This window comes from Pholis gunnellus (assembly GCF_910591455.1).
Source record: "Pholis gunnellus genome assembly, chromosome: 18".
In the NCBI taxonomy this organism is placed as follows: Eukaryota; Metazoa; Chordata; class Actinopteri; order Perciformes; family Pholidae; genus Pholis; species Pholis gunnellus.
Window position 1 is genome coordinate 12643119 of NC_136545.1, and position 27540 is coordinate 12670658.

The 27540-nt window shown below is 43.4% G+C and overlaps 3 protein-coding genes across 3 annotated transcripts in view; 1 reads left to right on the plus strand and 2 right to left on the minus strand.

The window, feature by feature from the left end:
* Positions 1–757: 757 nt before the first annotated feature.
* On the minus strand, positions 758–4800 carry oaz1b (ornithine decarboxylase antizyme 1b). Its single transcript, XM_079178591.1, is given in 6 exon segments — positions 758–1836; positions 1934–2019; positions 2136–2308; positions 2668–2754; positions 2756–2807; positions 4634–4800. Coding segments are annotated over 6 exon segments (651 nt in total). The 5' UTR covers positions 4756–4800; the 3' UTR covers positions 758–1705.
* Positions 4801–7806: 3006 nt separating this feature from the next.
* Positions 7807–20791, plus strand: ermp1 (endoplasmic reticulum metallopeptidase 1). The gene is made up of 15 exons (XM_079179666.1): positions 7807–8119; positions 10083–10387; positions 11759–11886; positions 12054–12159; positions 12517–12663; positions 12792–12884; positions 14761–14973; positions 15204–15424; positions 17194–17368; positions 17449–17639; positions 17911–18063; positions 18404–18606; positions 18694–18809; positions 19218–19381; positions 20053–20791. Exons 1-15 carry the CDS (start codon positions 7845–7847, stop codon positions 20227–20229), a joined length of 2667 nt encoding a protein of 888 aa, XP_079035792.1. The 5' UTR covers positions 7807–7844; the 3' UTR covers positions 20230–20791.
* Positions 20792–23854: 3063 nt separating this feature from the next.
* Positions 23855–27540, minus strand: part of ric1 (RIC1 homolog, RAB6A GEF complex partner 1) — a 29388-nt gene continuing 25702 nt past the window's right edge. Inside the window, exons 25-27 of the mRNA XM_079179667.1 lie at positions 27285–27462; positions 26989–27177; positions 23855–26561 (exon numbers count right to left, since the gene is read on the minus strand). Coding sequence (XP_079035793.1) covers positions 26246–26561; positions 26989–27177; positions 27285–27462 — 683 coding nt within the window. The 3' untranslated portion in view covers positions 23855–26245. The remainder of the gene's footprint in view (positions 26562–26988; positions 27178–27284; positions 27463–27540) is intronic.

Here is a 27540-nt window from a genome sequence, read left to right on the forward strand (position 1 = left end):
AAGAGAACCAGGTGTTGCTTCTGTCTTCATTCAAGGCCCTGCTCACCCACACAGGTGTTTTGAGTTATCCTTCCTGATTGGACCACTGAAGGTGGGCACAGCCATGTTGGAAATAACACGAGGTCACCAGACTACTGTACCCATCACACTAAACGATATGGTCCTGCACTAGAAGGTGCAGCAAATCTAACACACCACCTGTCATGCACACAGACTAATATAAACCTCAATTATAAAACGTTGGTTCACTTAGTTCTTACTGTAGTTTCAGGCTTCCAGCATAACTGTTTGTGCAACTGCACATTTTACACTGATGCAATTTTAAAATCAGCGATTGAATGGTCGCGTGTGGTTCAGTGGCCTGTGGAGCCCCCTGGTGGTGTAAATACGCAGGACACGCTCTGGATGACTGCCTGCTGCTCTTTTGTAACTGACCTGATTTCCGTCAGTTTGTGCACACTGAGCATCACAGATTATATGTCGGGTACTAGTTACAGTATGACTCGGGGACATTTAAAGAGCGTTATATAAGGATGTAGAACAGATGATTGTGTGAAGAATGTATGTGCTCAGTGGCATTTTAGTGCACCTCTAGCAGTTAATGTAAGGCAGAAACATGATGAACCCCAGGCTTTAAGAAGTTATTTCATTTTAAAAAAGAAAAAAAAGGACAAGATCTGCTCTGGGTCCGTTTGAGTTAATCATCAGATTTGAGTTTAAATGATTTTGTGAACAATTGCAGAAAGTAGACGCAGGATTGTTTTTGTTTGTTTTATTATCACAGAAGCACAACAGGTACCACTATGCAGGTGAACAACAAACTCAACACTATCATGAAAACAAAGTTAAAAGGAATGCTAATAAAAAAAATATCCAATCATAACATCACATTTTTTTTTCCAACCTCCGAAACAAAAAAAAAATACTACAATATTGTCAGATATACATGGCAGAAAGAAGCAAAAGCACTTTGGATTATTTCCTTTCACGTTGTACCAATACACTCACTGCAGGATCTTTAACTTGAAACTGAAGCGCCGACAGACATGCAGCAGCATTCATCTTCTCACTCCGCCTCTAGTCTAAATGATTTCACTATACAGCTATGAAGTACCAATTATTGGGGCCATCACTCAAAGTAATTTAAAAAAAAAAAAAAAAATCCAAGTTCTTTTTAAGAGGATATTAGTGCTACTACACAAAACTCGTCCCACTGAAATGAGAAAAAAATTAGAACTTTAGAGTCATTCTTTAGCCAAATAAAGGAAAGCTGGAGTACCCGAGTGTAAACCTGATGACCTTTTTATTGTACATTCAAGAAATGAAGAATCCACCACCATAATCTATCAGAAGGAAATACTAAGAAAATCAATGACTTGACAAGAAATGGAGATTACACCGGAACTAATAGCTGTGACAACTGTAATGTGATTGTAAGTCCAAAACAAAGGTTCCTTCCTTTTATAGGTGACAACACCAATTAATCTTCAATGATAACAGTGAAATAAAACAGATGGTGGAAAATGGAGATCTTACATATTCCCTTGAACACAAAAAGCATGGGGGAGATGAACACTTGCATACAGGGAGCTACTGCCGAGGGTTCAACACAGACAGATTTTATATGAGTAAGCTTGGATGGAAAAACATACAACGGGAAGAAAAAGGGAAGTAAGCAGGGGGTGGAGGGGCTGTCAAAGGGGGGCTACTCCTCATCCGAGGAGTCCCTGTCAAAATTGTAGGCCATGAAGAAGACATCAGGTCGAGGCGGGACGAGGGCATGGCCCGGTTTCACAATCTCAAAGCCCAGGAAACTGAATGTACGCACCAGTTTAGCTGCAAGAACAAGACAAAAAGATAAAGATGCAGTACGAGTCACAACACAGAAACCAAAAGAATTATGCTGGGAAAACCAGGGGCGGTGTGCACGTACCACGATCCTCTCTGTTCTTGTAAAAGCAGACAAACACGCTAACTACTTTCAGATGTTCTTCAGCATACTCCAGGAGCGCCGCAAAGCTGGAGGGAGAGCAGAGGCAGTGCAGGTTAGAAAACAACCTCTAAACATATAGCCACATAAACTGTACAAATGTTTCTGTTTTTTTTCTCTCCTGCTGTCAACCATGTGGCCTCACCTCTCCTTGCTGCCCTCAGGAAGCGGGTCAAGAGGTATCTCCACGTAGAGTGCACTGCTGCTCAGGACAGCATCCCATTGTATTGTCCTGGTAACGGTGGGACGACTTTGGAAGTGGAGTATTCCAGGGCGACCGTTCCCTGCTGGCTCCTCCGTTACACTCAATTTTCGATCCTGGAAACACAAAACACCAGTAACACATGTGAGAAACAGCAGTGGGTGACATACGATAAGTCAGCGACGTATAGATATGTATACGTTTCCCCTCTCACGTCCAATTATGATTGTCCAAAATACAAATACGCTGAACTCTGAAGGGAAAAGAAATCGAACGATGCGTCACTGCTGAGCGTAGATGACTGAATCATGTAAAAGCCTGGTGTGACTTCCTCTGACATGTCAACAAACTGACAGGAAATGGTTTAAACTCCTATTCTTGACACGCTTCCTCCTCTAAAAACATTTCCCGTTTCTGCATCGGATTACATTTCAGCAATAATACAGAGTGTGTGTGTGTGCGTTTTAAGCCTTACTGAGTGGAGTGGCCGAGCTGAAGGAGTGTGATCCCGTGTGCCATTCCCTCGCCCACCTGGGATCTTCAGGGGTGGGAGAGGGGCATCAGGAGCACCACAGAGGCCCCAGGCCGCGGGTACTACTACAGTGCAGGGACAGCCTGGAGGAGAGAGGACAGAATCACAATCCACTTCCAACGAGTACAGTGTGTTGCTATGTGTCAAAAATGCATATTCTGTAATTTTTTTTATAACTATTACCTCAAAGACGAGTCATGGGACTCAACACAGACAAAAAAAATGGGCTTTGACCAAGTTTGCCATTGCGAATAAAGAAAAACTGCAGCAATTTAATTTCACACAGTGGAATATAGTGCACATACACGTGTCTTCTTGGATTAAGCTAATGACTCACAGTTGCTCAAATACCAGTGAAAACTAACGACAGGCTGTTTGGTTTTATTAGCAATAAAATTGTACGATTTTCCATTACTGATGTTAAGTGTTTTTCAAGTTGTATACTGCTACCAACGTTTAAGTGCTCGATCTACAAGCAGGCCTGGGTGCTCTTTCAAACCGTTTACAGTTACCATTCCTCAAAACAATGGCGCTGTGTTTACCACAAACCACGAGTCATGTTCTTCAAATCATGTCTTTGTGTTGTCAGTAATAACAGCCTGCCTAATTTAAGATGTTAGCGGAGTGACACGTCCACAAACAACATCTTTGTTGTGCTACATTTAAACAACTTGTTGGGTAAACATACTTTGTATTGTACACATAACGGTGCTGACAAAGCCAAACACATGGCACATTTTCACACAAACATAAACCGATCTCAGCAGGGTTTATATTAACACTGCAACTAACAGTTATTAAATGCACAGGGTGATGTCATTCAACTGCTTGCTTTGTGCAACCCCTAAAGATTCTCTGTTAGCTGTACAATAAGACAACAAAGCTGCTGATGCTGCTTACAACTGAGAGGCTTAAAATAGGACATTTTGGGCATTTTTACAACAGACTGAATTTGGAAATAAAACGACGAAATTATAAATTTTGTTGCATATTAATAAATGTTTCGCTCCATAACATACTAATACAGTAATATAATAATACAGTACTATTTTAACAGCTGTCACATCTATCTTTCTTGCCTTTAAGCTGAAAGTGTGGCTTCCTTAAAAGTAGCTGGTGACTCTTATACTATATAACACGGCCTACAAGCTTTTAAGGCCTTCTGTAAATTAATTCACGGCTGCTGCAGCAAACTGTCAGTTGCGTAACAATCAACCTGCCTCTTGTCAGCTCACGAGATCATCGCGTGCTCACCTGATGGTCGTATGGTAACAGTAATAACGTGAGGTTTGGTTAAGTGGTATTGTGTGACGAATCCACACAGGCACTTTACGGCAACAAAGTTATAATGTGAATATTTGACGTTACGCTCCTTTAGCGTCTTTTTTCTTAAACGTGGAAAACGGTTTGGTCTTTATAAAAAGGCTAACGTGAGAGGAACTAAAACAAACTTATCATATTTAAATCCATTGTTAGTATATTTACGAATGAAACGGTTACCTTAACTATATATCTGTTAACGTTATCCTTAGCAAAGGTTGGTGCTAACTGGTTAGCTAACTAGCTGGCGAAGCTAACTACAGTGACGTACCAGAGGTTCCATACGGTACATAGCTACCGTTAGCTAATGCTAATGTTAGCTAATGCTGCTCATGTCGTCTCCCAGACCAGCAAATTATTATCTCTAGCTTTTATCAACATGACAGTTTTTAAAATAACAAGTTAACGATTGCCGCAGTAACACGTAACAGTGGACCATTTTTGATACAGCGTTTTACATACACAATGTACATTTAACTGTAAATACTATTTACTTCCGCTTTTCTGTTGCTACAAGCTATGTTAGCTTAGCCACCCCTCCCCCACATCACGGTTAGCTAGGTGAGATGTTTTTTTATCGTTTACTTACTTCCCAATCATGTCACAAATACCATTACTCAAATCCATGGTAGTTAAAGACTGTTGTTTTCCTTCTTTCTCGCGAGCAAAGCAATGACTGTTTAGGATCCGCTGGAGGTTGGATTTTACCATCCGGCCTCGGGTAGAGACACGACTGGCTTACTGCTCTCTGCAATTCTCGGCAAGCTAATGATCGGTCAGAGAGTCGGGACTCGTACAAAAACAGGAGTAAAGTCACCCGCAATGGAGTTCACGTGTTTCCGGTAGATTGCTTTGTTGACTTCAAAATAGTACTAATATTAAATATTAAAATGTTTGTCGTTGGTCATCACAGTTAAAAGTGAACATTTCGAATATAATAACATCGATAACATTGGGAACATTTCCATTGCAGATATGACAAATTACGTTGAATTTAATATTACTTTGTATGGGAAATAATAAGGCTTACAGGTAACATACTTTTGATATACTGTATTTTATTTATTTATTTACTATTTAATTTATATAGTAACTTCCCCTGGACTCAAGCAGGGATTCCTAAAACAAGTGAGGTCGTAAATCCAGGGAAGAGGGTTAGGGCCACATGTGAAAAATGCATTTGACTTCTAAGTTAAATCTGAATTTAAACTGATCTGAATGGAAACTCCCCAAGGTGGATAGAACCTCCTCCAAATTCTGGCAATGCACATAGATCTGAATCAAATGTATTGTATGCCTGTCAATTCACAATGAGGTGGTGTGTGTTGCCACTTTGGAGACAGCATACAGGCTACACCAGCTTTTTTCAAGCTTTCAACTGCACTTCATGGTCATCACCGGGTTGACATTGCTCTGCCGATGAAGACCGTGAGATGAGGTTGAAAGACATACAAAAAGATAGTTTGTGGATCTTGAGTTAGGATTATTTTGTCAAATAACAAAATCGATGGTCAGGAATTAACCAGCAAAAGCTAAAGCATACTTTGGGGTTTCTTACTTGTCCTGATTTCTTTTGACAGCACAATTAATGTGAATTAGATTTTTGCAGAAATACACATCTTTGCACAACATGCATTATACAGATGGATATTGATGTCAAAGCATAAGATGGGGCTGTTCTCAAAGTTGGTTCCTCTGCATTTAATTTGTGGCATTTTAAGTAAACAGCCTTATCAGCCAGTATTACATTCTGTAAAACAGAAGTAACCCCTGGCTTAACACAGGCTAGGTTAAAATCTAATAGGCTATGACTTTATTTTTACCATGAAAATAGTTAAAATACTTAAATATTCCCCATTAACATAAAAATGGGACTTTTATTTTGAAAGAGGAAAGCTGAGCCTAAAATGAACTGTTATTAGCTTTACTACCTGCTAACATGCTAACGCTAACCAGATACGCTAACCGCTGAAGATGCTACTGTAACTTCACTTCAGAAATGTGACTGGCCTTACCTATGACCACAGTTAAAATAACACCAAAAACATCGGATAATATTTAGACTACTGTCACTTATCTATATTTATTATGTATAAACCTTTGGCGCAATTAATTTTAATGTAAAAACTAACTACGTGTCCTTCCTTCCTGATTATTCCCGTTAGCAAGTCAATGCTGCCGTGAAAACAAATAGCGTAACGTTAGCTGTTACGTTGTGTGAGCGGCCGTTAGCTGCCGTTAGCTGCCGTTAGCGGCTATGTATTTACATGAGGGCGTCTAATGGAAAAGTACCGAGAAAAACAAAGACACTAAAGGCGAATTATTGCCGCATGATTATGGACCTCTCGGGTCATTTTGAGACTCTGACATAAATGTGTTAATTTGTTAATTGGTGGAAGTACATTAAGTACATTAAGTAGCCAATTGTACTAAAGTAAAATGTTCAGGTATTTGTATTACACTTGAATATTTCCATTTTAGGCTATTTATGCTTATACAGTATATTTATAAGGAAAATATAGTAGTTATTACCCTACTACATTTATCTGACAGCTATAGTAACTAATTACTTTGCAGATTATTTTTGAGGGTTTTACATACAAAACATCGGATTAGTCTTTATAAAAGACTTGCTTTTGATATATTAAGTGCATCCTGTTACCAAATGCTTCTGTACATTAATTCAGTAACATTCTGAATGTTTTACTTGTAATGGAGTATTCATGGTGTTCTTCTACTTTTACTTAATTGTCAAACCATAAGATTTATATTTCAGACCATTTAATTCCATAAACTGCATATAAATAACTGGAAGATTATGAGGTGTAACATCTTTAAACTGTTGCACAGAAGTTTAAAACTTTAAAAAAGGATTAACAAGAGAAAAATCAGTATGCAATGACTTTAAGACCAACTAGGTGTTGTACACAAACTAAATATAAGATGTACAGAAAAAAACATCTATTCTGACATCCTTATCTCGTCCACATGGTGTCGACAAAAGCAGCAGCAATGATGTCAATTCATGATGTCAATTCAGACAGCAACAATATCACTCGATGTCATATAAATACTGTAATAAATGATGTTGACGTCTATCTTTAGAACTATTTATTCATCTGCTTAGGAAATATTTCATATAAAGCTTAATAGTGCTTTTATGTCTCCAATATTACATTTCCAATGTAGCTCAATCAAAACTATATTGTGCATATTGGACATCAATTCAATACATTTCTTAATAAATGTACCTTTTTTTAAAACAAATATGTGTGACACCTGGTTGCTTGTAGACTATTTGCTTGGCACCATTTTCTTTGCATAGAAGTTTCTTGTTGTTGAAAGATATGCACAAGAACATCTAACCTTGTCTTTCTTTCAGTTTTTATATTTGTTTTGAACAATGTGCTGATAGTTGCGGGGCTTCTCTGTTGGATTGCATTATTGTAGAGGAGGGTTCATTGAGTTCATTTTAAAGGCGCAACCTTAAGCGACTGCTTGGTCAAACTCTAGGCATAAAACAAATGTTTCCTTGAATGATTAACTATGCATTTAAGGTGTCAACTAAATAATTGCTAACCTAATATCTAGTGTATCTTAACTAATGCACGGGAGAGATAACACGAGTGTGAAAAATATCTCTCCGCCTCCTCCATTTTTCAAGCGCCTCAGCCTGGCCGCCCGCCCTCTCATTCAAGTTTGTCCCTCAGTGCGATCCGTTGCTAGTTCAGAGAAGAGCGAAAAAAAAAGAAGCGACGCCTGAGAGCGACGCTTGCAGCTGATGTACCGCTGCCTCAAAAATGGAGAGCGACACCACCATCAGGAGAATAAAACCCTTCGGGACACAGAACTATTCGGCGCAAGATAACGACGGTTCCCGAGACCAGTGCGGCGATAACGGCTGCAGCGACGACCCGAAAAGGAAGCCCGAAGTGAACCTGTATCTGCTGCGGGAAGGGCTGGCAGCTTCCCTGGTCTCTGTGTTTATTTTGGTGCTGTGGGGACTCGTTCATTTCTCTTTGCAGCAGCTCGTCATTGGAAAGCCAACCGGCGAGTTCAACGCTTTGAGAGCCAGGTGAGTTTTGAAACACTCGCCTCTTTTTTGGTCTTTATATGTTGGCTAACGGAGCCCCAAGCTAACCTTTCCTCTAGTTTGGCAACAGACCCGCCTAGAAACCACTACCGGGGTGTCCCCTCCTCCTCCTCCACCTATTACCTGCGAGGGAACACAGGTGTGGTAACGGTGTGTAACGGTTAGAAGAGCTACAGTCGCCGCTGTGACTGATCCTTAAATGGTGCAGCCTCCACAAAGTCAACATCTCGCGTGTCAGATGACCTCGAGATATTATAATCTAAAAATATTATTCTGTGCCCTCGAAATCTAAACCTATAAAAAAAGCACAACAAGTAGACCTTTTGGCCAGTAAGGTAACGCATGCAAAGTTTATCTGGAGCAACATATCCTTCTCAAAGGCAGTTCATTAAGACATTACAAAGGATGCATTCTATTAAAACGATCAGAGGAAAGAAAGTGTGCAATCAGTGATTTGAGTCATTTGACTTCACGCTAGTTCTGCTTTTCTTTATACCATCTGCATAGCTTTGGGCCTTAAGAAGCTGTAACATTTTAGATTAAAAAGCTCAACAGTGCAGCACGCTTTTATCAGATTTTCAGATTATGGAAGTGACTCTGAGGTCTGCGTGACTGCTGCTGAGCTCTTCAAAGTGCTGTGTTAAGGGATTTGCCATCCATCGGCTGGTTGCACTACGAATGAGCCCGGCGTGATTAGAGCTCCGAGCATCTTTGGTCACAATCGTGTCTTTCATGAGCTCCATGCCGATAGAGATTTGAATTATGAGCCAGAGCATAAAGCTCTTTCTGTGCTGCTGTGAAAACGAAATGAAAAGCAGCGGTTCAGACATCTTCAGTATCATTTGGCACCACTTTGTCACTGCAAGAAAACAATATGTCAGAGAAGACTTTGTAGAGCAAAAGCAAAGAGACAACCAACATCTTCTGTATTTGATCCATGCTTGTAATAGACTGTAACACATCCACCACCATGTTTAGATGACAGACATTGTTGTTCTGTCAGCTAGCACAGCAGCTATTCTGCTGGTGCGGAGCTGCCAGCAAACACCACCAACCAGCAGCTGCTTCTGCTTAGAGAAGTATGAGAAGCATCTGTTTTTCCTGCCCTTTTGGGCTGTTTGGCTTCATTTCCTGTTTTCAGTCTCCTGAGGGAGTCCGTGTAGTGACGAGGAGGATCAGGTCAAAGCGTAACCTGCCTGGGTCAGGGCAGTGGTCCAAACTGCAAACTGAATAAAACATCCCATCGTGCTTGTCTTTTTCTGCGGCCATCTTTGTCACCTTAATCTTTTGATCTATACAAGCATCAGAAAATGCCGAAAAATACCTGTTAAAATAACAGGAGTTGACATATTAAGATTTATTTTCTCACCATATACAGAGAAGTATATGTTCCCCAATATGCAATTCATGGGATGCTGTGTTTATGGAGCCGCCAATGAAACTGTCTCATCAAACTGTATAAAACCTAATTTAAATCACCAGTATTTGGGCAAAAGCACTCGCACAAATACTTTTACAGTAATCCAATATAGCTCTCCTTTCATTGTCTTACATAAATTCAAATGCAGGGCGCATTAGTTGTTCGCCTGACCCCTTAAAATGCTATTAAAAAAAAGGTAAATGATCTGCTTATGAACCAGAAATAGGACAGTGTTTAAATGGGCTCACATTGAAGACGATTACATAAACACCAGAGTCCATAGAGATATGTGAACTATGCACACACACACACACACACACAGCAAGCACACCGATGTGTTCAGGAAACATATTTAACCTAGTTTAAGTTTTGAAAGCTCAAGGTGCACTGTGTCTGTAACAGAAATATTTAACTGCAGGTCATTAATTAGATGTGTTATAATGTTGTGAAGGAACATGTGGGCTTGGTTCTTCTGTCTGTTCACAGTTAAACAGCGTTACAATATTCTCTTCCCTCACAATCCAGACGGCACTTGGAGCAGATCACCAGCGTGGGCCCTCGTCCGGTGGGCAGCCCGGAGAATGAAGTGCTGACCGTGGGCTATTTGTTGGAGCAGATCGAGAACATCCGGGCGGAGACGGCGGCGGGCCCCCAACAGCTCACGGTGGACGTGCAGCGTCCCACCGGCACTTTCTCCATCGACTTTCTCGGCGGCTTCACCAGCTTCTACGACCGCGTCACCAACGTCGCCGTCAGGCTGGAGCCCAAAGGCGGGGCGCAGCACCTCATGCTGGCCAACTGCCACTTTGACACCGTGGCCAACAGTCCAGGTACGACAGCCTTCCTCCTTCTCCTGAAGAAGCCCGCCTACTTCTAAGTGAGCGCCCGCTGAAGCCACTGAAAGGGATTGAGGTTTTGGTGAACAGATGTTGCACTCGGTGTGCGTGTAGGTACATGCAGAAGGCAAACTTGAATTACCAGAAAGGACTTTCAAATGTCAAGCTTTGAATACATTATAGAAAGTAAACATCGGAGCAAAAACACCTGTGTATTCCATCACATTGGTTTACAACCACAGACCTGTATGCTGATGTGAGCATGTAGCTTTAAGCATCTCTCTGCCACGGTGCAGCCTCTCAGAGCTGCTAGCATGGCTGCAGCTCCTTTCCTCACAGTGTGTGCACACACAAGCCCTCAGGTGTTTTAAGATGATGAATCTCCTCCTTTCGGTCCAATGTGTACTGTAGTCATGTGGACCACACTGTGAAATTTAAAAAAAAAAATCCAGAAACGGTAGATTTCGTCATAGTGCTAAGCAGCAATCAGGGGAGCCCAGCTGGACTGCACCACGATAACAGTGTTTGTTGAAGATAGCTTGCATATGATGTGGTCGTAATTTACCTGTCATGTGTTGATTCAGGAGTTTTTTTTACCTGTTTCACTCCACACCCTGGAGCCTGTTGTGGAGACATATAGGAAGATACACACATTTTTCTAACCCACCGCTGCTTGCAATCCCTTTTTATTTATTTATTTATTTTTTATTATTCCAAACTGATTATCCAAGTCAAAGTACTAACAATGAGCTCTTTTTTTCGAGTTTTAAGGACAAAGGGAAAGTATTCAGGCTTTGATTTGTACTCGCCCTCCTCTGAACCCTCACAGAGCTTTTTAGGGACAGGGATTAATATGTAGCTGTAGCATAAGTGGCACCGCCGGGATCATAAATGGTACCCAGACAGACAGCGAACAGACCCCCGCCCCTAAATCCAGAAAGCTGGAGCACATGACCCCTTTCTTCACATCTACTCTCTGTAAATTGTGTTGACCTGTCTAATCTTTCTGCATCACATGCCCGGTTCACATGCTCTGTTCTTTTCTTCTCATTATTTCCCTTTTGTGCTCTCCACATTATCCAAGCAGTCCAGGAGCTGGGCTGGTACCAGCGAGTCGCATTCTTCGCATGTTTGCACTCCGAGCCTACTCCCTTCATTCTCATGCGTTTGTGAGGTTTATTGGTATTCGGATCACCTGCGTGCGTTTTTAGTCTCAGGACAGTTGGGTGAACAATTGCATGTCTCTTGTGTGATTGCCAGACCAAGCCAAGCTTCCTGATACAAATGTGAAAAGGCGAGTAGGAGCAGGTTTTTTTTAAGCCTTTTCGACACACAAACAAACACACACTGGTTTTCTTGTCTTAGGCGCCAGTGATGACGCGGTGAGCTGTGCAGTTATGCTGGAAGTCCTCCATTCTCTGGCCAACCAATCCACTCCTCTTCTTCACGGAGTTATCTTCCTCTTTAACGGGGCAGAGGAAAATATCCTTCAGGTAAACTGAAGTGACGAGGACTTGTTTTGACACTTTGGATGTCAGTACTAGCCTGTCTTCACCACTTTGGATTGTCCTTTTTATTTAAAACGTTTCATCTACTTTTGTTACATTCCTACTTTCTCACTAACTCTTTTGAATTTGTTTTGAATCCTTCTCTCCGTTAGGCCAGTCACGGTTTCATTACTCAGCATCCGTGGGCCAAGCAGGTGCGAGCCTTTATTAACTTGGAGGCTGCAGGTGTTGGGGGCAAGGAGGTTGTGTTTCAGACAGGTACGGTACCAAACAAACTGCTCTAATCAAGTAATCAAGACATTCATTTCTGCTAAAGTTTTTTGCATAATGTACCTACAGTGTATGCCCTTGCTTCAACCATCTACCTTCTGGCAGGCTGCCCCTTATCTTTATTGATTACTAGCTGCCTGATTATGGTTCCTGAGGTGCCTGTAGCATCGTATTTAGTACTTGGCACAACTGATATGTGTTATACATTTAACAAGCTTAAAAGCCACCAAAACCACAAACTACAGCTACAGAATGATTCTCCTTTGTGCTAAAGGCTAGGAAAGTGAGATAACTGTCCAACATGTAAAATATCCTCAAAGCCTTTTCCTCCTGTTCCCCAAAAAGGTCCAGAGAACCCGTGGCTGGTCCAGGCCTACGTTCATGCAGCCAAGCACCCCTTTGCCTCTGTGGTCGGCCAGGAGGTCTTTCAGAGTGGCATCATCCCCTCTGACACCGACTTCCGCATCTACAGAGACTTTGGTAACATCCCAGGTAAAGCAGAACAAACTTCGGATAACAGTACAGAAGTTAGCAATAGAAGTGTGCAGCCTTTCTGTGTCAAAGTTAAGTCTTTTTTTTCCTCCTTATTTTGTGTATGAGTGTATTTCATTTTTTTACAGGCATCGATCTGGCTTTCATCGAAAACGGCTTCATCTACCACACCAAGTACGACACCTCTGACAGGATCCCGACAGACTCCATACAGAGAGCTGGTGAGCAGCACACACGCATGCATCTAGCCTATTTACGCGTATGTACACAAACTTAAACGGGTGTCGTCTCATGCTTTTATGATTACATTCATTGCAAATAGCTGCTGTTAGCTGGTGGGTGTGTCTGACTGCCAAGGAGAGAGCGTGGTCACTGCAGCAGTAGACTGGCTGCCAACGCTGTTTTTAGTTTTTCTGTCACAGACACAAACGCGCTGCTTCAACACTCTGCTGATCTCGTTATTTCCTCCGAGAACTAAGAAATGCATACGTACATACATCGCAGCCTCAGCCTTTTCACCGTACTTGCCCTCGTTCACTCTGCGCATCTGTGTTGCTGTTGTTGTTTTTTTGCTTTGCATAGCAGAGAATCCAGTCAAGTCAGCACTAAAAACCAGAGACAGCTGGCATCTTTTCCTCTCTCCCTCAGCAGCTGTTGGAAATCTTGAGCTCTCCTTTTCAATAAAGTGGGGGAGATCTGCAAGGCTCTAATGTAGATTCACTTTTGGTCAAATCCAACCTGGAATAAACTGGTTACATGTGAGTTTTAAATAGTTTTGTCATAGTGAAATTCAGAGTTGGAGGTTAAATCACAATGCGGAATCGTTTGGCTAAGCAGTGAACACAACACGAACAAGTAGATGTTGTACTCTCACTTGTTTACACTTTTAGGCCACAGTGAGCCTATCAGGCGGAAGAACAATGGAGCTTTGTCTTGAGTGTGTGTGTGTGTTTGTGTGTGTGTGCCGGTAACTGTGCAGACATGCAGGCAGCAGCACACAGAGCCGCTCAGATAAAAGAAGCTCGGCCTTGGGCGGCAGTGACCCACACAGCGACCTCCTACCGATCCTTCAAGTCGCCAGATTGTTGATCTACATTCAACATCATGATTGTAGCCATGAAGTCCATGTCCCGTATATACTGCAGTATAACTGTTGTATAACAGGGACAGGCCATTTGAGCCATAAATCAGACACACACACACTCACACTCACACAATTATACTCTTTGGCACAGTAGTGCTCGGAGCATTGATCTTATTTTCCCTCGCACACACACGCGAACACACACAACTATACCCTTGGGCACAGTAGTGCTCGGGGCATAGATCTTATTTGCTCTCACAGATCATTCTCTCTAACAAACACCCTGTAGTACTGATCTAAGATCTTTTTGGGAGTGAGATTGTGCAGTTTATTCTATACATCCTGTCATGAGTACAGTTGTGTAAAGAGTATTGTAATGTATGTGTGGGAGAATATGACGGGGAGTATACAAGTATTATTGTACATGTAAGTGTAGAAGTGTCTAGTGGAGTAGATGAATTGTCTTTCATACATCTTTCTATAATCTTACTATAATTACCAATTTAATCAAACTGATGATTGGGCTCAATACACAGCAAAACGCCTGAATTTACTCTTATCTTGTTTATTATTTAGTGTTCACACGGTCTTATAAAATACTGTCTGGGTGGCCGTGCAGGAGTGACAAAGGCCATTACCTCAGTGTGGTCAGAAGGTTGTCTGAGTCGTCAATAAACCGTCTGCTGCATGTGATGTGTCGGCTCTATAAAGGATGAGTCTCTTTTTGTCATATGAAGTTATCACTTTCACATTCAGTCATATTAACCATTTCCTTCCTCTGATGGTAGAAACCAGAAACCACAAGAGACTAAACTCAGTATTTACTCCCTAGTTTGTCTCTTTCCATGACGTCATACAGTCTCCCATACGGTCCTGGTTTTAAATTCGGATCATGTCCTGCCTCCGTTGTTTTTTTTGCTGAAATCATTGCAGCTAAAATGAAACGGATTTATTGTGCAACGTGTCGGCTTTCAACCACTTTGTTCATCTTGAAACTCACTTCCTGTTTTCAGGTGACAACATCCTGGCGGTCCTGAGGTACCTGGTGATGTCAGAGAAGCTGGCAGATTCCTCAGAGTACCGTCACGGCAACATGGTATTTTTCGACCTGCTGGGGGTCGTTGTGGTGGCGTACCCCGCCCGCGTCGGCACCATCCTGAACTACATGGTAGCCGCAGCCACCTTCCTCTATCTGGCCAAGAAAGCCTCGCTACCAGGCAACGGGGGTATGTCTCCATTTCCTGTGTTGGATGCATGTGATGTCATTTCCTGCACTGGATATGTGTGTCTTATTTAAATGTTGTTGTTTTTTGCCATCTGTAGGATTAAAATTGTTCAATTCAAACGTGTGGGGCCAAATCCAAGTTGACCTTTTCAATTCTTTTTGTAGAAGAGTTTGATGAGGCTTTTCTTGTGTGTCAGGTCTTCATTTACCATTCATCGCCATCTCTCTTAGGGGGCCGATATGTTCGCGATCTGGCCTTCGCCACAGGCGTAGCGGTGCTGAGCTGGTTCGTCACGCTGATGTCGGTGCTGATCGTCGCGCTGCTCGTCACCCTGCTGGGCCGCTCCATGTTTTGGTACAACCACTTCTACGCCGCCATCTGCCTGTACGGGGCCGCCGCCACGGGCAAGATGATCCTCATTCACACGCTGGCCAAGAACTTGTACTATGGAGTAAGTGGAGTTTTTATTCTAGGGCTTCCTTTAAAGGGATAGTTTCACATTTTGGGGAAAAAAAGCTTTATTCGCTTTCGTGCAACTAGCCCCCCCCTCCCCCACAAAATCCACCTACTGCTTCCTTCAGTGTTTATGCTAAGCTAACCACCTCTTGGTTCCAGCCTCATAAAACAGGGACAGATATGAGATGAGAATGAATTGAATCTTCTTATCTAACTCTTGGCAAGAAAGCAATATCCCGAAAGGTCTCCAGACCAAAGGTGAGTGTTTACTATGTTGAGTCTACCAGCTTGACTTACTTTACGATTCTTCTTGTCGAATGAAACATGTTTTTACATTTGAGAGTTCCTTCTGAACACAGTGTAGACTGTTTTATTTATTGTTTGAGGGCACTATTTACTTGAGCCTAATGTCTCATCTGGACTCGCTGAGCTCACATTTAATGGGAACTAAAGTGCAGAGAGGGGAAAGCCGGACGGTTCCTCTTCCGTCACGGTGATGTCAGAACAGCAGCTCTTTGTGTTTGATTAAACAACCGTGGAAATGTCAGACCAGCAGTCGTCTCTCGGGAACAGCAAAATAGTGTCTCGTGCTGAAAACCTATTGACACGTCTTGCTGTGGTTGTGCAGCGATCGAATGTTAGCGTCTCGACCTGCTGATAGCAATGTAGGAGCAGCTAGTTGCAATGACGTATTTGACGTCTGACGTGTAGTAAATATAAGTGTTTGTTTAAGATTAAAACATCACAGAAAGTGTATTTCTATCTGACGCTCACCACGATATGAACTCCAGCTTTCCGTGACCTCAATCTCCAATGAAACAGAATCTTTATTATAAGAACACTGTATATCTTTGGCCTTATTTTAAATGGTGTTTTCATTGACCAAAGAGTCTAGATACAAGCAGACAGAAATCATTAGTCCTTGAAGAAAGTCAAATGAATGATGAATGATATAATAAGTGGATGTTAAAAAAAAAAAAGTAGAACTCTGAAATGCATCATTGTTCAGGTGTTATGGCTGAATCAATATGTTGATTCAAACATTTTTTTTATTAAGTCATAAATTCTATTTTATCGCATTAGCTACCACAATATTTCCACATACTCACTGCCAAAGTACCCTTGTGCGTGTGTGTGTGTCTGTGTCTATATAAAAGCTGGCAAATCATTCACTCAAAAGTCAATGTGGGAGAGGAGCTGAGTGCCTCGCAGTGAAGCAGTGATCTAGATCTTCATTTTAAAACAATAAAACCGGCCCGGCCTTGTGTAAATGTAGGCTGTTGTGCTTTGTTTAAGGAGATGTTTGGTTAACTAGGTCAGCCAGGTCCTCCTGCTTTCATAGAGGTGTTCCTTCTTAGTTTAACTATGAAGATACAACTGTGGCCACGGTTGTAGAAACCGGGAAGTACCAAGTCATATTAATGATTCTTTGTTCCTGTTCAGTATTTATCCACCACAGTCATGGGTCATGTAATACTATTCGTGATAGATTTCGAATGCGTATAGAAGGCTCTTATTAAACTAAAGCGATGCATTTCAGAGGCTGCGTATGTGATGAGTGAAGAGGACGAGCTGACCTCAGAGCATTCCTCTCTGTCAACAGATTTTAATCCCAAAGTTAAAGCAAAATTTACATTTTTTTCCCTCAACTGCACATCTGATTCCCCACCTATCAAAGCCACACGCAGCCCAAAATAACACCCCACCAATGTCTCACGCCTATCGCCTCGATGTTGAGCTGCTGCACGTGTGTTTTCCACGCAGGGCGTCCGTTTGGTGGAGCTGGGCGATCTCTACTTTGACGTGAGCTTGTTGCTGTGGTGCTGCAGCCTGGTGTGGCTCACCCAGCAGGGCCTGTGTTCAGCCTATGTGCCCATGCTCATGGTGGCCTTCCCCCTGGCCACCAGGCTGCTGCTGGCCAAGGAATTCAAACACAGAGGTAAACACTGGACTTACAGTGACTGTAACATTTCTTGTCTTGGTGGCCTGACCCTTGACTTCTCTCTTATCTGTCTGCAGGAGCATCGCTGAAGTACAGCGTGCTCTATCTGTTGGGCCTGACGTTGCCGTACGTCCACTTCATGTTCCTCATCTGGGTGGTGTTTGAGATTTTCACGCCCATCATGGGGCGCAGCGGTACCGAGATACCCCCCGAGGTGGTGATGGCCACCCTGGTCACCCTGGCCACCATCTTCATCTCCTCCTTTTTCGTGAGTATTCCCACACAATGCACTTTATTTATTACATTTCCTCCTCGAAGTCACACGGGTGACATTGGTGGGAGTGTGTACCGGAGAGAATACACATGACCAAACTGTTTCAATGTTTTGTTTGAGACGTTTATTGACATTAATTGTTTGACTTCAGATAACCAAACCAAACAGCTGTGGGAAGTAGACTGACAGAGCGGCAGTAAAATGTAATGTAAACCGTGTAGACGGTGGCTTAGTAACACATTATATCTCTCTCGCTCTGTCTCAGCTGCATTTCATCTACTTGGCCCGGAGCACTAAGTGGATCCTGGCTGGTCTGGGCTCAGTCTTCATCTTCACGTTCCTGCTGATGTCCTGTGGGCTCTTCTTCCCTTATTCAGGCAGTCCAGACAGCCCGCGGCCAAAACGAGTCTTTCTGCAGGTTTGTTAAAAAAATGTTACACTGATAGTGGGGGAAAAACCCAACATAAACACTTTTAATGCGGCTCCTGCAGAAGTAGCTGGAGTTTTTACTTTCCCCTTAACTGACTACCCCTGCTTGTAGGAGCAGGTGAAATACAAAGCCCCTATAGAGCATGTCTTTTGTAACTGGGACGATGAACACCACCACGACTCTCACAACAGAAAGTGCCCTGAAGTCATTCTGGCGAGAGCAGAAAATCTCTCAGCTCCGTAAAATGTCTGTAGAGCAAGGCAGGTTGAGGGAAAACGAGCGCTTCGAAAGAAGTAAATAGAAACATGTTGTATCCGCCCTCCCGCAGCATACAACGCGGACCTTCCACAATCTCCAGGGCCAGGTGGAGAGCCAGGACTCTGGTGTGTGGATCAACAGTTTCGACTACACGGGCATGCAGTACGTCACACCCGACATCCCCGAGATCAACGACAGCATTCGCACCAGCTGCCGAGAGGACCGGCCCTTCTGCGGCTACCCCTGGTTCCTGCCTGTGAAGTTCCTCAGCAAGTCAGTAACACGGCCTTGGAGCCGACAGCATTTGTTTCGCGTGTTATATTCTTCCCCCATCTCAAGTATTTTCGGTGTCTATTGCAGGAAGAACTGGTACCTCCCTGCTCCAGAATTGTCTCCCAGCGCTCCGGTGGAGTTCAGCCTGCTGTCCAGAGAGGAGACCAGCTGGGGGACGGTCAAGATGACATTCAGTGTGAAAGGTCAGGAGCACTTTATGTGGCCCAAAAGAAACAACACGGCTTCTTTTTATGATTTGCTGGCAGAGATAAAACAATACAAAATAAATAAAAAAAGAGTCTTGGAGCTCAACATCACATTACAGTCCAGACAAATCTTGGCTGATGACAGAAGCACATTTACTGGCAGGGCAGGCAGAGCTGGCTCAGTATACTGAACATATCAGGTGACAAATCAATTGGGATGGAGAGATTACATCAGCACTGAGATTAAGTCCGAGGTTAAGTGCATTCAGTTTCTGTTGAAGTTTCCGCACATTCAGTTTTTTGGGTTTCCGGTGCCATTAAAGTACAATCACTGCCACAGATGTGTCAATGATGTGATGCCTACATTTATCTCATCCTGATGTGTGTGTGTGTGTGTGTGTGCAGGTCCCAGCCACATGTCCCTTTACCTGATGCCTCACAGAGGAGCCAGCCTCTCCACCTGGTCCTTTGGGGACGGGACCCCTCAGTTCGACCTGAGCGGAGAATACTTTGTCTTCTATTCCCACGGCCTCGACGCCCCCACATGGATCTTCTGGTTTGAAATCCAGGTACTGTCTGCAGCTCGCTCTGTACTTGTTGGTCTCAAGGATTTTTTTTTTTATCACAGTGGAAGGTAGAACTTGCAAATGCAATCCCATCAACTCATTTAAGATGCACATTATGGATTTGTGGATTGCAGTTAATTCAGCGGGCACCGGATTGACCGCGGATCAGGCGGGTTGGGTCATGAAAATTTAAATTCTGATTGATCAGATGGGTTGCGGCAGGATGTAATAATACATCATTAATGAGAAAAATATTAATAACGGCACAAAATGTGAACAAAGCAGAGTACATAGAACACAGTAGACTCACTATAATGACTTTTTATCACATACTATATTATGATTTTTAAAGACACACGCATCAGAATTTCAGCAAAATTTCCCTTTATCTACTCAGTCAGTGACGTCTGTCGGAGATAAGCTGCTGTAGGACGCAGTATCATGTGAAAACCTTTAAACTCTTATTTCTTTTAATCTGTATTATCTGCATGGGTTGAGTTTCCAACTCCATGACCTTTTTTAAAAATCCATCGGATAAGCTAAAACACATGCGGCATAATCGAGCTAAAGACAAGGTCACTTTTCTTAGGGCCTGGAAAAACTGCTGATCTGGCTCTGCCCCCCCCCTCACATGTTAATTCATGGCATTCTCCCCCCCCCCCCCCTTCTGTCAGCCTCCCAGGGACCCGGACCCATCAGGCCCCGAGGGGATGATCTCTGTCGCCATCTCCTCCCACTATTTCTTCGGGCAAGACAGTAGGACTGCTCAGCTGGAGGAAATCCTCCGCAGGTTTCCCACGTGGGCTTTCCCCTCATCTTGGGTCAGCACCTACGACATGTACCGATACTGAGGACGCCGAGGCCGAGAGCCCCCACGAGAAGCGCTGAGGGTTGACAGAAAAGATTTCAAGGAACAACAGCCGAGGATGAGCCCTGACGCCTTTTCTCTCTGACACGGACACACACACACACACACACACACACACATTCCCGCTCCCCTCCAGCCTGCCTCAGAGAACCCCCCCCCCCCAATCACTGTGTGAGTAGGCTTAGCAGCTAACCGAGCAGGAGGCGAGACACGCCGGCTTACAAACTGACTAACTCAACTGACCCGACGCCCCGGCCACCGCAAGCCTCGGCGCTCACTGCTGCGTTAGTGAAACTTTTTCTGTTTTGTACTCAATCTGTTGTGCCTTTTGCTTTACTTCAATCCCATCTTGCTCCCTTTTCCTCCCTTTTCCTCCCTTTCAATCTCGCTCGCATGTCTCTGCTTCCCCTTGCTCTCTCTGTCTTTATCGGCAAACCACTCGGGGGCCAGATGTGTCACCGGCCTCCTCGGCAGAAATGACACGCCGCCGCTATCTGTCGGTGTCGGGGACGTAGCGATGGATCTGTTTGGAAGGGGGGGGGGGGGGGGGCTCCGTTTCTAGTTTGAACCGTCGTTCGTCTTTAACTGGAAGCTTTGAAAGTTGAGCCTCCTTTTTATTAATCTGAGCAGATCGTTTTTTGCGTAAACGGTTGAAATTGCTCACCGTTCCTCAATAACACCACTGACTCGCAGCGTCTTGTACCCCATGTGCTTTAAATCGTCAGAGAATCTGGCAGGCAGAGGCAGAAAACGGCTGGCTAAAAATCAAAATGTCAACGTGTCCTCTTTAAAAGGCTTAAGCTTTCCTGAACGCTTTGTGCAGAGGGCAATTCCTAAGTCTTTTTCCGCCTGATGCATTCAAGCTGATGTGTATGTGAACTCGCAGGGAAACGAGGACTTGTGGCCGTCTGAGTATCCTGTGATCTTAAGATTCTTACCCAAGCCTCGCGGGTGACTGGGAGGAAAACCAGCAATGCAACTCCACGCTCATTAACAGCACCAGTGTCGGTCAGCTTGGTGGAGGAGGGGGGGGGGGGGGGGTTGGTGTTTTTACTTTTGCAGCTACTGTAGAAAGTATTTATACTTTCCAACTGCGTGCCAAGAGCTGTCCTTAACCGCACCAGTGAATGTATTTCAATAACCAAATGATTAAATATAGTGAAAGAAGAGTGATCCAGTTATGTGACCGTACATCTCAGATAACCGACCATGTAGCCATGCATTGGTGCTGCTGCGGACAGCTCAAACCGGTGACTGTTGCTAATATTTCTTATATTTCACTCATATGGAGCTGCATCTTTTTTTTTTTTTTTGTGTGTGTCTGGAGGCCAAGTAGCACAACTACAATTCCAGTGAATCTGACCTCTTAAGTGTCTACTGCACATAGTCGACCTCATAGCACACCAAGGATCAGTTAGGACTGAGTTACACTAGAAAAGAAGTGGATTGTACGACATGTTGGCAACACTGTGAGTCGGGAGTAAAAAAAAGCTGACCGTCATAAAGGGAGGGGAACTGGGGAGGGAGGGGGGAGCGATGAAACAGATGACAGAAACAGTTGTGCCAATAAGAGATCTACGGAAAAGTTGAACCCTTTGAACCCTTTCTCACCTTACACACAGCTGGCCAATCACTGTGTGAATGTTTCCTAAAGTCTGGTGTGTAAAAACACTGACCCCCCTGACCTTCTGACCCCTTCAAGAGTCACCACTACCTCCGCAGTGATCAAAACGAGAACAGCTATAAGACTGGTTTGAATGTTACCGTTTGGAACGATTTCAATAATTTAGCTAACGAACGTTAGAGAGAGATTACTTTTGATGCGTTGTAAAGCATCTTTATGTTCGTCTGTGGGCTACCTCGGGGGCTTGTTTTCTGCTGACTAAGCAGAACGGTTCCCTTGATTATCTGAATCGCATCTGTGTGATCGTCCCTGTGAGGCCCGCACTCGGACGAAATCTGTGAAAACATGAACGTCTGTCACGTGGTTGCTTGTTGGCAGTTTGACTCCGCCCATGTGTGTGTGTAGTCATCAGGTCGTCAAGATGAGATCAGCTGAGCAAAAAAAAATTGTCTTTTCGTCGACGTGTCGTCGTGATCCATGTCGTCAGTCTCACAACATAAGAAATGACACGAAGGAGGCCTTAACACTTTGCTTCCAAAGAGACACACACACACACACACACACACACACTATGTTTACTGTCGTGGACACCGACGTCTCCGAGGTCTTAAAGCTATCAGGTGCTGCACTGTACACAGTTTTTATGTACACGAGTTGTCTGTTGGAAAGTTTCAACTGAAAATCCACCACAGCCTTCGGCAACACTTGAAAACAGGTCGCCCTTCTATGCTCCTTCTCTTTATGCACAGTGTGCAACGAGAAGTCCTTAAAGTAGCCTACGCTCCACCTGCTGAGGAAGACCGTGGGATACAACTGAAAGCTCCAGAACGGGGGGGGGGTATATATGTAGATGTCTTATCAGTGCTGAGCGGCGACGACACCAACGCTGCTTTAAAGTGACGAGACTGATTTAAATCCGTTTTACTGAAAGTGCTTCAGTTGATATGCAGAGTGTTTATGGGAGAAAAAGCTTTATTAATACGTGTAAATGGATATTTTTTCTAAAACAATCTGTCGTTCAAGTGGCATAGTGTTTCAATGTTGTTCTAGACCGACGGAAAGCATGAAAAACTAGGAGTTTAAAAGACATTTCTTTTTCATATTTCCACCCACAGTCGTGGCAGAGATCTGACATAACCATATTGTTTTGTTTGTAGTAATAACACGAAATGGGATGAATAACAGGAGGTGCGTTTTGTTTTTAATAAAAAGCACGAACACAGGAGGGACTGCTGTAGACGTCGTCTCATCCAAGCGTGCACAGAGCTCTGCTAGAGAGCTCAGCGTAAATAAAACAAACATTTGAATTGTTTGAGACAGAATCTAATGTATTCATGTAACTCCGTGAAGACTGCGCAGTGTGTGTGTGTGTTTGTTCTGTGTATAGAAACACACACTATGACGTAGTTTTATCTTCATCACTAAGTAAACTAATTCACACAAATGTTCATATCAGCTTGAGAAATAAGCAGTTTAACTGAAATCTGTTCTGGGATACACATTGAAATGTCTTAATGCCTGTTGTTGAAGGATGTCCATTGTTGTTTTTTTAAAAGATGTTTAATTTGTTAACGGTTTTGTTAAAGTTACCTGAACTGTGTTTTTCTTTTGTCCAACATCTTTTCACCCATGCCTGTTTCTGAACTGTTCAGTTTTTGTACTGAAAGTTCAAATGTTCTTTTTTTTGGATTCATTTGAAACTTAAAACAAGTCCTGAAACTGCCGTTTTGCTTTTTATTGCATATTTGTCTTGTCAATATGAAGTAACTGATCGAGCAGCTGGGATTGATCTGGTAACAGGGTATCCATCTGTTGAATGGACGGGACGATTTAACAAATATGCAAAAAAAGCTTGAATTAAATTAGCACTTGTACAGCAATTAAAACCGTTTATTACATTACCATTGTTATATTTACAACACGTGTCATTCCGCTTCCATGTACACACAAACAGATCAGATTACAATTAGAAATATAGGCAAACTTACATTTTAAAAAATAATTTATTGGTCTTTATGTACAAGAAAAAAAAAAAAAAAAAAAAAAATGAAGTAGAAAAACCAACCATGAGTAGAAAAGGCAAATGTACAAGAGAGTATCTTTACACTGCATTGAGGATGTTTCGCTGCTTCCACCCACAGAAATAAAACGTCTCCACTGTGCACGGGAGGGAGGGAGCGCCGTCCAGAGCGCGACACCCGAGTACCACGAGACCGAGAGAAGAAAACAAAAAAACAAAAAAAAGATCTGCAATATTCATTTCCGTAGGAAATTGTCTCTTATGCATCCATGGTTATGTTTCCGATGGGGTAAGGGAGAGAGAGATGTTCCCCCCCCCCCTCTCTGCATAATAAGTCAAGCGCTCCACTGGTTTAAAACAGAAGGCCTCTGGACGTTAAAGTCTTTGGTTCGTCGCGTGACCTTTTTTCTTCAAGTCGATTAAAAGCTTACAGCGGAGCAGCGTAGTGTGGCTGTAGGCTTGTTCAGAGCAGAGACGGGCCCAACGCGATGCTGAGTGATGACGATACATCGTTTTTGCCCTTTTTGTGAATAGTAAAGTTCCAACAATACAGATTTTCATAAAACAGAAACCACTGAAGAATCGAAAACTTCAACAGATACCACACCCGACAGAGCAAAAAAAAAAAAAAAAGGATCTATAGAATATGATTTGGTCTATCGTGGAAAGCAAACAGCCGGGGGGGGGGGGGGGGGGGGGAAGTAGTGAACATAAGAAATAAAGCTGAGTAACATTTCGATACATTGCACAATATAATACTGACATATCTGTGATGAACCTTTTAGTGCTCGCAGGAGAGACGCAACACACGACTTTCATTAACTAAAAGAAAAAGGGGGGAAAGGTTATCAGTCATAAAAACCAACTGAGAATCAAGTCAGCAATTACCACTCAGCTATGATGCCAATAAATAATAGTAATAATAACGAGGACTAATACTATAAAATCAATTTGCATGTGATGAAAGTCACCAAACATGTCGACACGATGTGGTACACATATTCAGATTTCCACAAAGAAAAGCACACAAATCGGTACTCATTGACGCAAGCAGTTCGGGGGGTGTGATGTGCATATTGGGGCCGGATTAAATAGAAAGATCACAATACGCAGCCAAAGCAACGACTAAATCAATCTCACCCTCACTTTAAAAATGGCGCCGACGTGTCAAGAGGAGGTCAAATGATGCTCTTTCGATGAGGGTTAGGTCAAAATCGACTACGTAGCATGGCTTTAATAACACATTAATAACAATTTGCAAAGCTGACGATAGGAAACACATTTCGCATCTCCCGGATTGGAGACTGAAACCCAAACGTGCGTTTAAAAAGCTGGATAAAGTATATCATGATTTGGTTATTAAAGCGCCTTCACTGCACTACAGTACGGCCGTAACTCTGCTCACCCCGGGAAGGCTTAACACTGGTCTGCTTGTTGTCTTAAAATCTGGACCACATGAAGAAGATCAGACGAGCTGATTCTGGCTCAGAAAAACAAAAGAAACTAACACGAGCAGAGGTAAGAAACTAGTCTGCACTCACAACAGTGGATTATTCTCCGAGATCATTTTCTTAGAAATCTTAAGGTCGTCACTTCTCAAGAACTACATAGAATTCATACCAGTTAAGCTTTTACAGGGAGACTCCAGGGACACGGTGTAATCGATAGAAAAATAATGTCATCTTGTACACCGTTACATTGTTGAAAAAGGTATCACAAAATATTTTGAAATCATATGAGGTATGAAAGTATGAAACACCTCTTGGTTGTCCTACATTTCGCTTAGCAATGTAGCATGATGCAAATATGCTCAGGTTTCGTTTGTCCGTTGTCTTTGAACTGATTCTTGCACCGTTTGCATTAAACCAAAAGGAAACAATTGAGGTGTTTTGTCTGGACAAAGAGAAGAACAAAAAAAAAAAAACCCCATTCCAAAGTCTCCAGTTGTACTTGAATGAGTGCCAAACTAAAGTTACACACACAAAACATCTGTCTTGTAATAAAAAAAGAAGCCTGGTAGCCTTTCCTGTGTTGGTGTACAGCTTCCAAACACCACAAACATGATGTGTAACCGCACAAAGTGACATAGGTGGCCTGCTAGAGAAGACTGGTTGTGTGAGTCTTTGGGCTTCCACAGGAGTTCCAGTCAAAACAAGGGGCAAATCTGAAGAGTGGATAATACTGGCCGATGCAAGAACCTGCAGGAGAGGTACTTTCTATGCACACACACATGCACGCACGCACGCACACACACACAAAACATAATGTATATTTTGGGTCAGCAACTGCTGCTGCCTCCTCCTTTCCTTCCCTCATGCGAGTTCACAGGTTCAAGTCCGGAGGAGGCTCTTGGCTTCAGGACACGGTGCAGTCGTAGGCTCCCTCCTCCTCTCCCAGCTCCTCCGTCTGTTCAGGAGGACAGTCCTCAGAGGGGGGGCGGGAGAAACTTCCGGCGGGTTCGAGGGAGGGCAGGGCCAGGCCCAGCGGAGCCGTCGCTCCTCTGCTGTCCTCCGGCCGAGGCGCCGCAGTACCTCCCGGCCCTTCGGAGCCGCCAAGCTTGGAGCTCTGGCTGCTGGGCTGGAAGGCCTCGGGCTGCACCTGCTCAGCTGCTGAATCCATCAGATCCTGGAGCTGTGGCTGGATCAGGTTTAGAAACGGTTTGTACCCGAGGCTGGGAAAAAAAAGACGAGAGAGGAGGGTTAAGCTCGTTGTTCACCATTACATGTCGCTTCACTTTTACAAAACAGCAAACCACATCGAAAAAACTCACTGTGTTACAATGCTTTTGTCCTGTTAGTGATGATATCAGATTAACCAATGATGGTAACAAAATAGCCATAGTTTAGTGTGTCATACAAAATGTCATCGTATAGTATAAAGTCATCCACAGTCATAGTATTTTATGTCATTAAAATTTTTATAAAAGTCACAATATAAAAAAAAAAAGTCATAGTTCGTCACAAAAGAAAAAATGTAAATAAAAAGTCATTGTATAGTATGTCATGAAATAGTCATATAACAAACGTACAGACAACCCAAAAAAACTTCATTTGCTGCTTCGGAGGCATAAAACAAACAACATTTTAAGCCACACCCACCAGTCAGTGGAGACCCACGTGTCGACGGCCAATAAGCCGCTCTGGACGCTCTGCACAGTGTCTTGGGGAACCTCTGGGCTGTCCAGGAAGCCGATCACCTGCTTTATGACGTTGGCGTCCCGTAGGATCAAACCAATCACGACACACCACTCCAGGCAGCCTGCCTCCATGAACACATGAAGGAGGTACCTGAAGGAAACAAAGAGAGGCAGGGCTGTCAAGCACTGGTTTCACATTGAACCAAAGCACTGCAGTGGGATCGTGGAAGTGAGGTTTGGGGGGGGATGTTGTCTCACCTGAGCTGCACCTGGGACTTGTGCGGGCCTTTGTTGGCCAGCTCCATGGAGATGTGCTCCAGCTCGGCCTGGCTCAGGCTCAGCGTGGACGAGTTCTCATCAACCATCGTCCAGTCGCCATCCACCACCGAGCTGGTCTCTGTCAAGTCTGTGGCAGAGCCGACGCTGTACTCTTCCACTAGAGGGGTGAGGAAAAAGGCAGGAATAAGACAACGGCATGTCTTCAGGAGGGTTACTGAAGGCTGGTGACCACTGG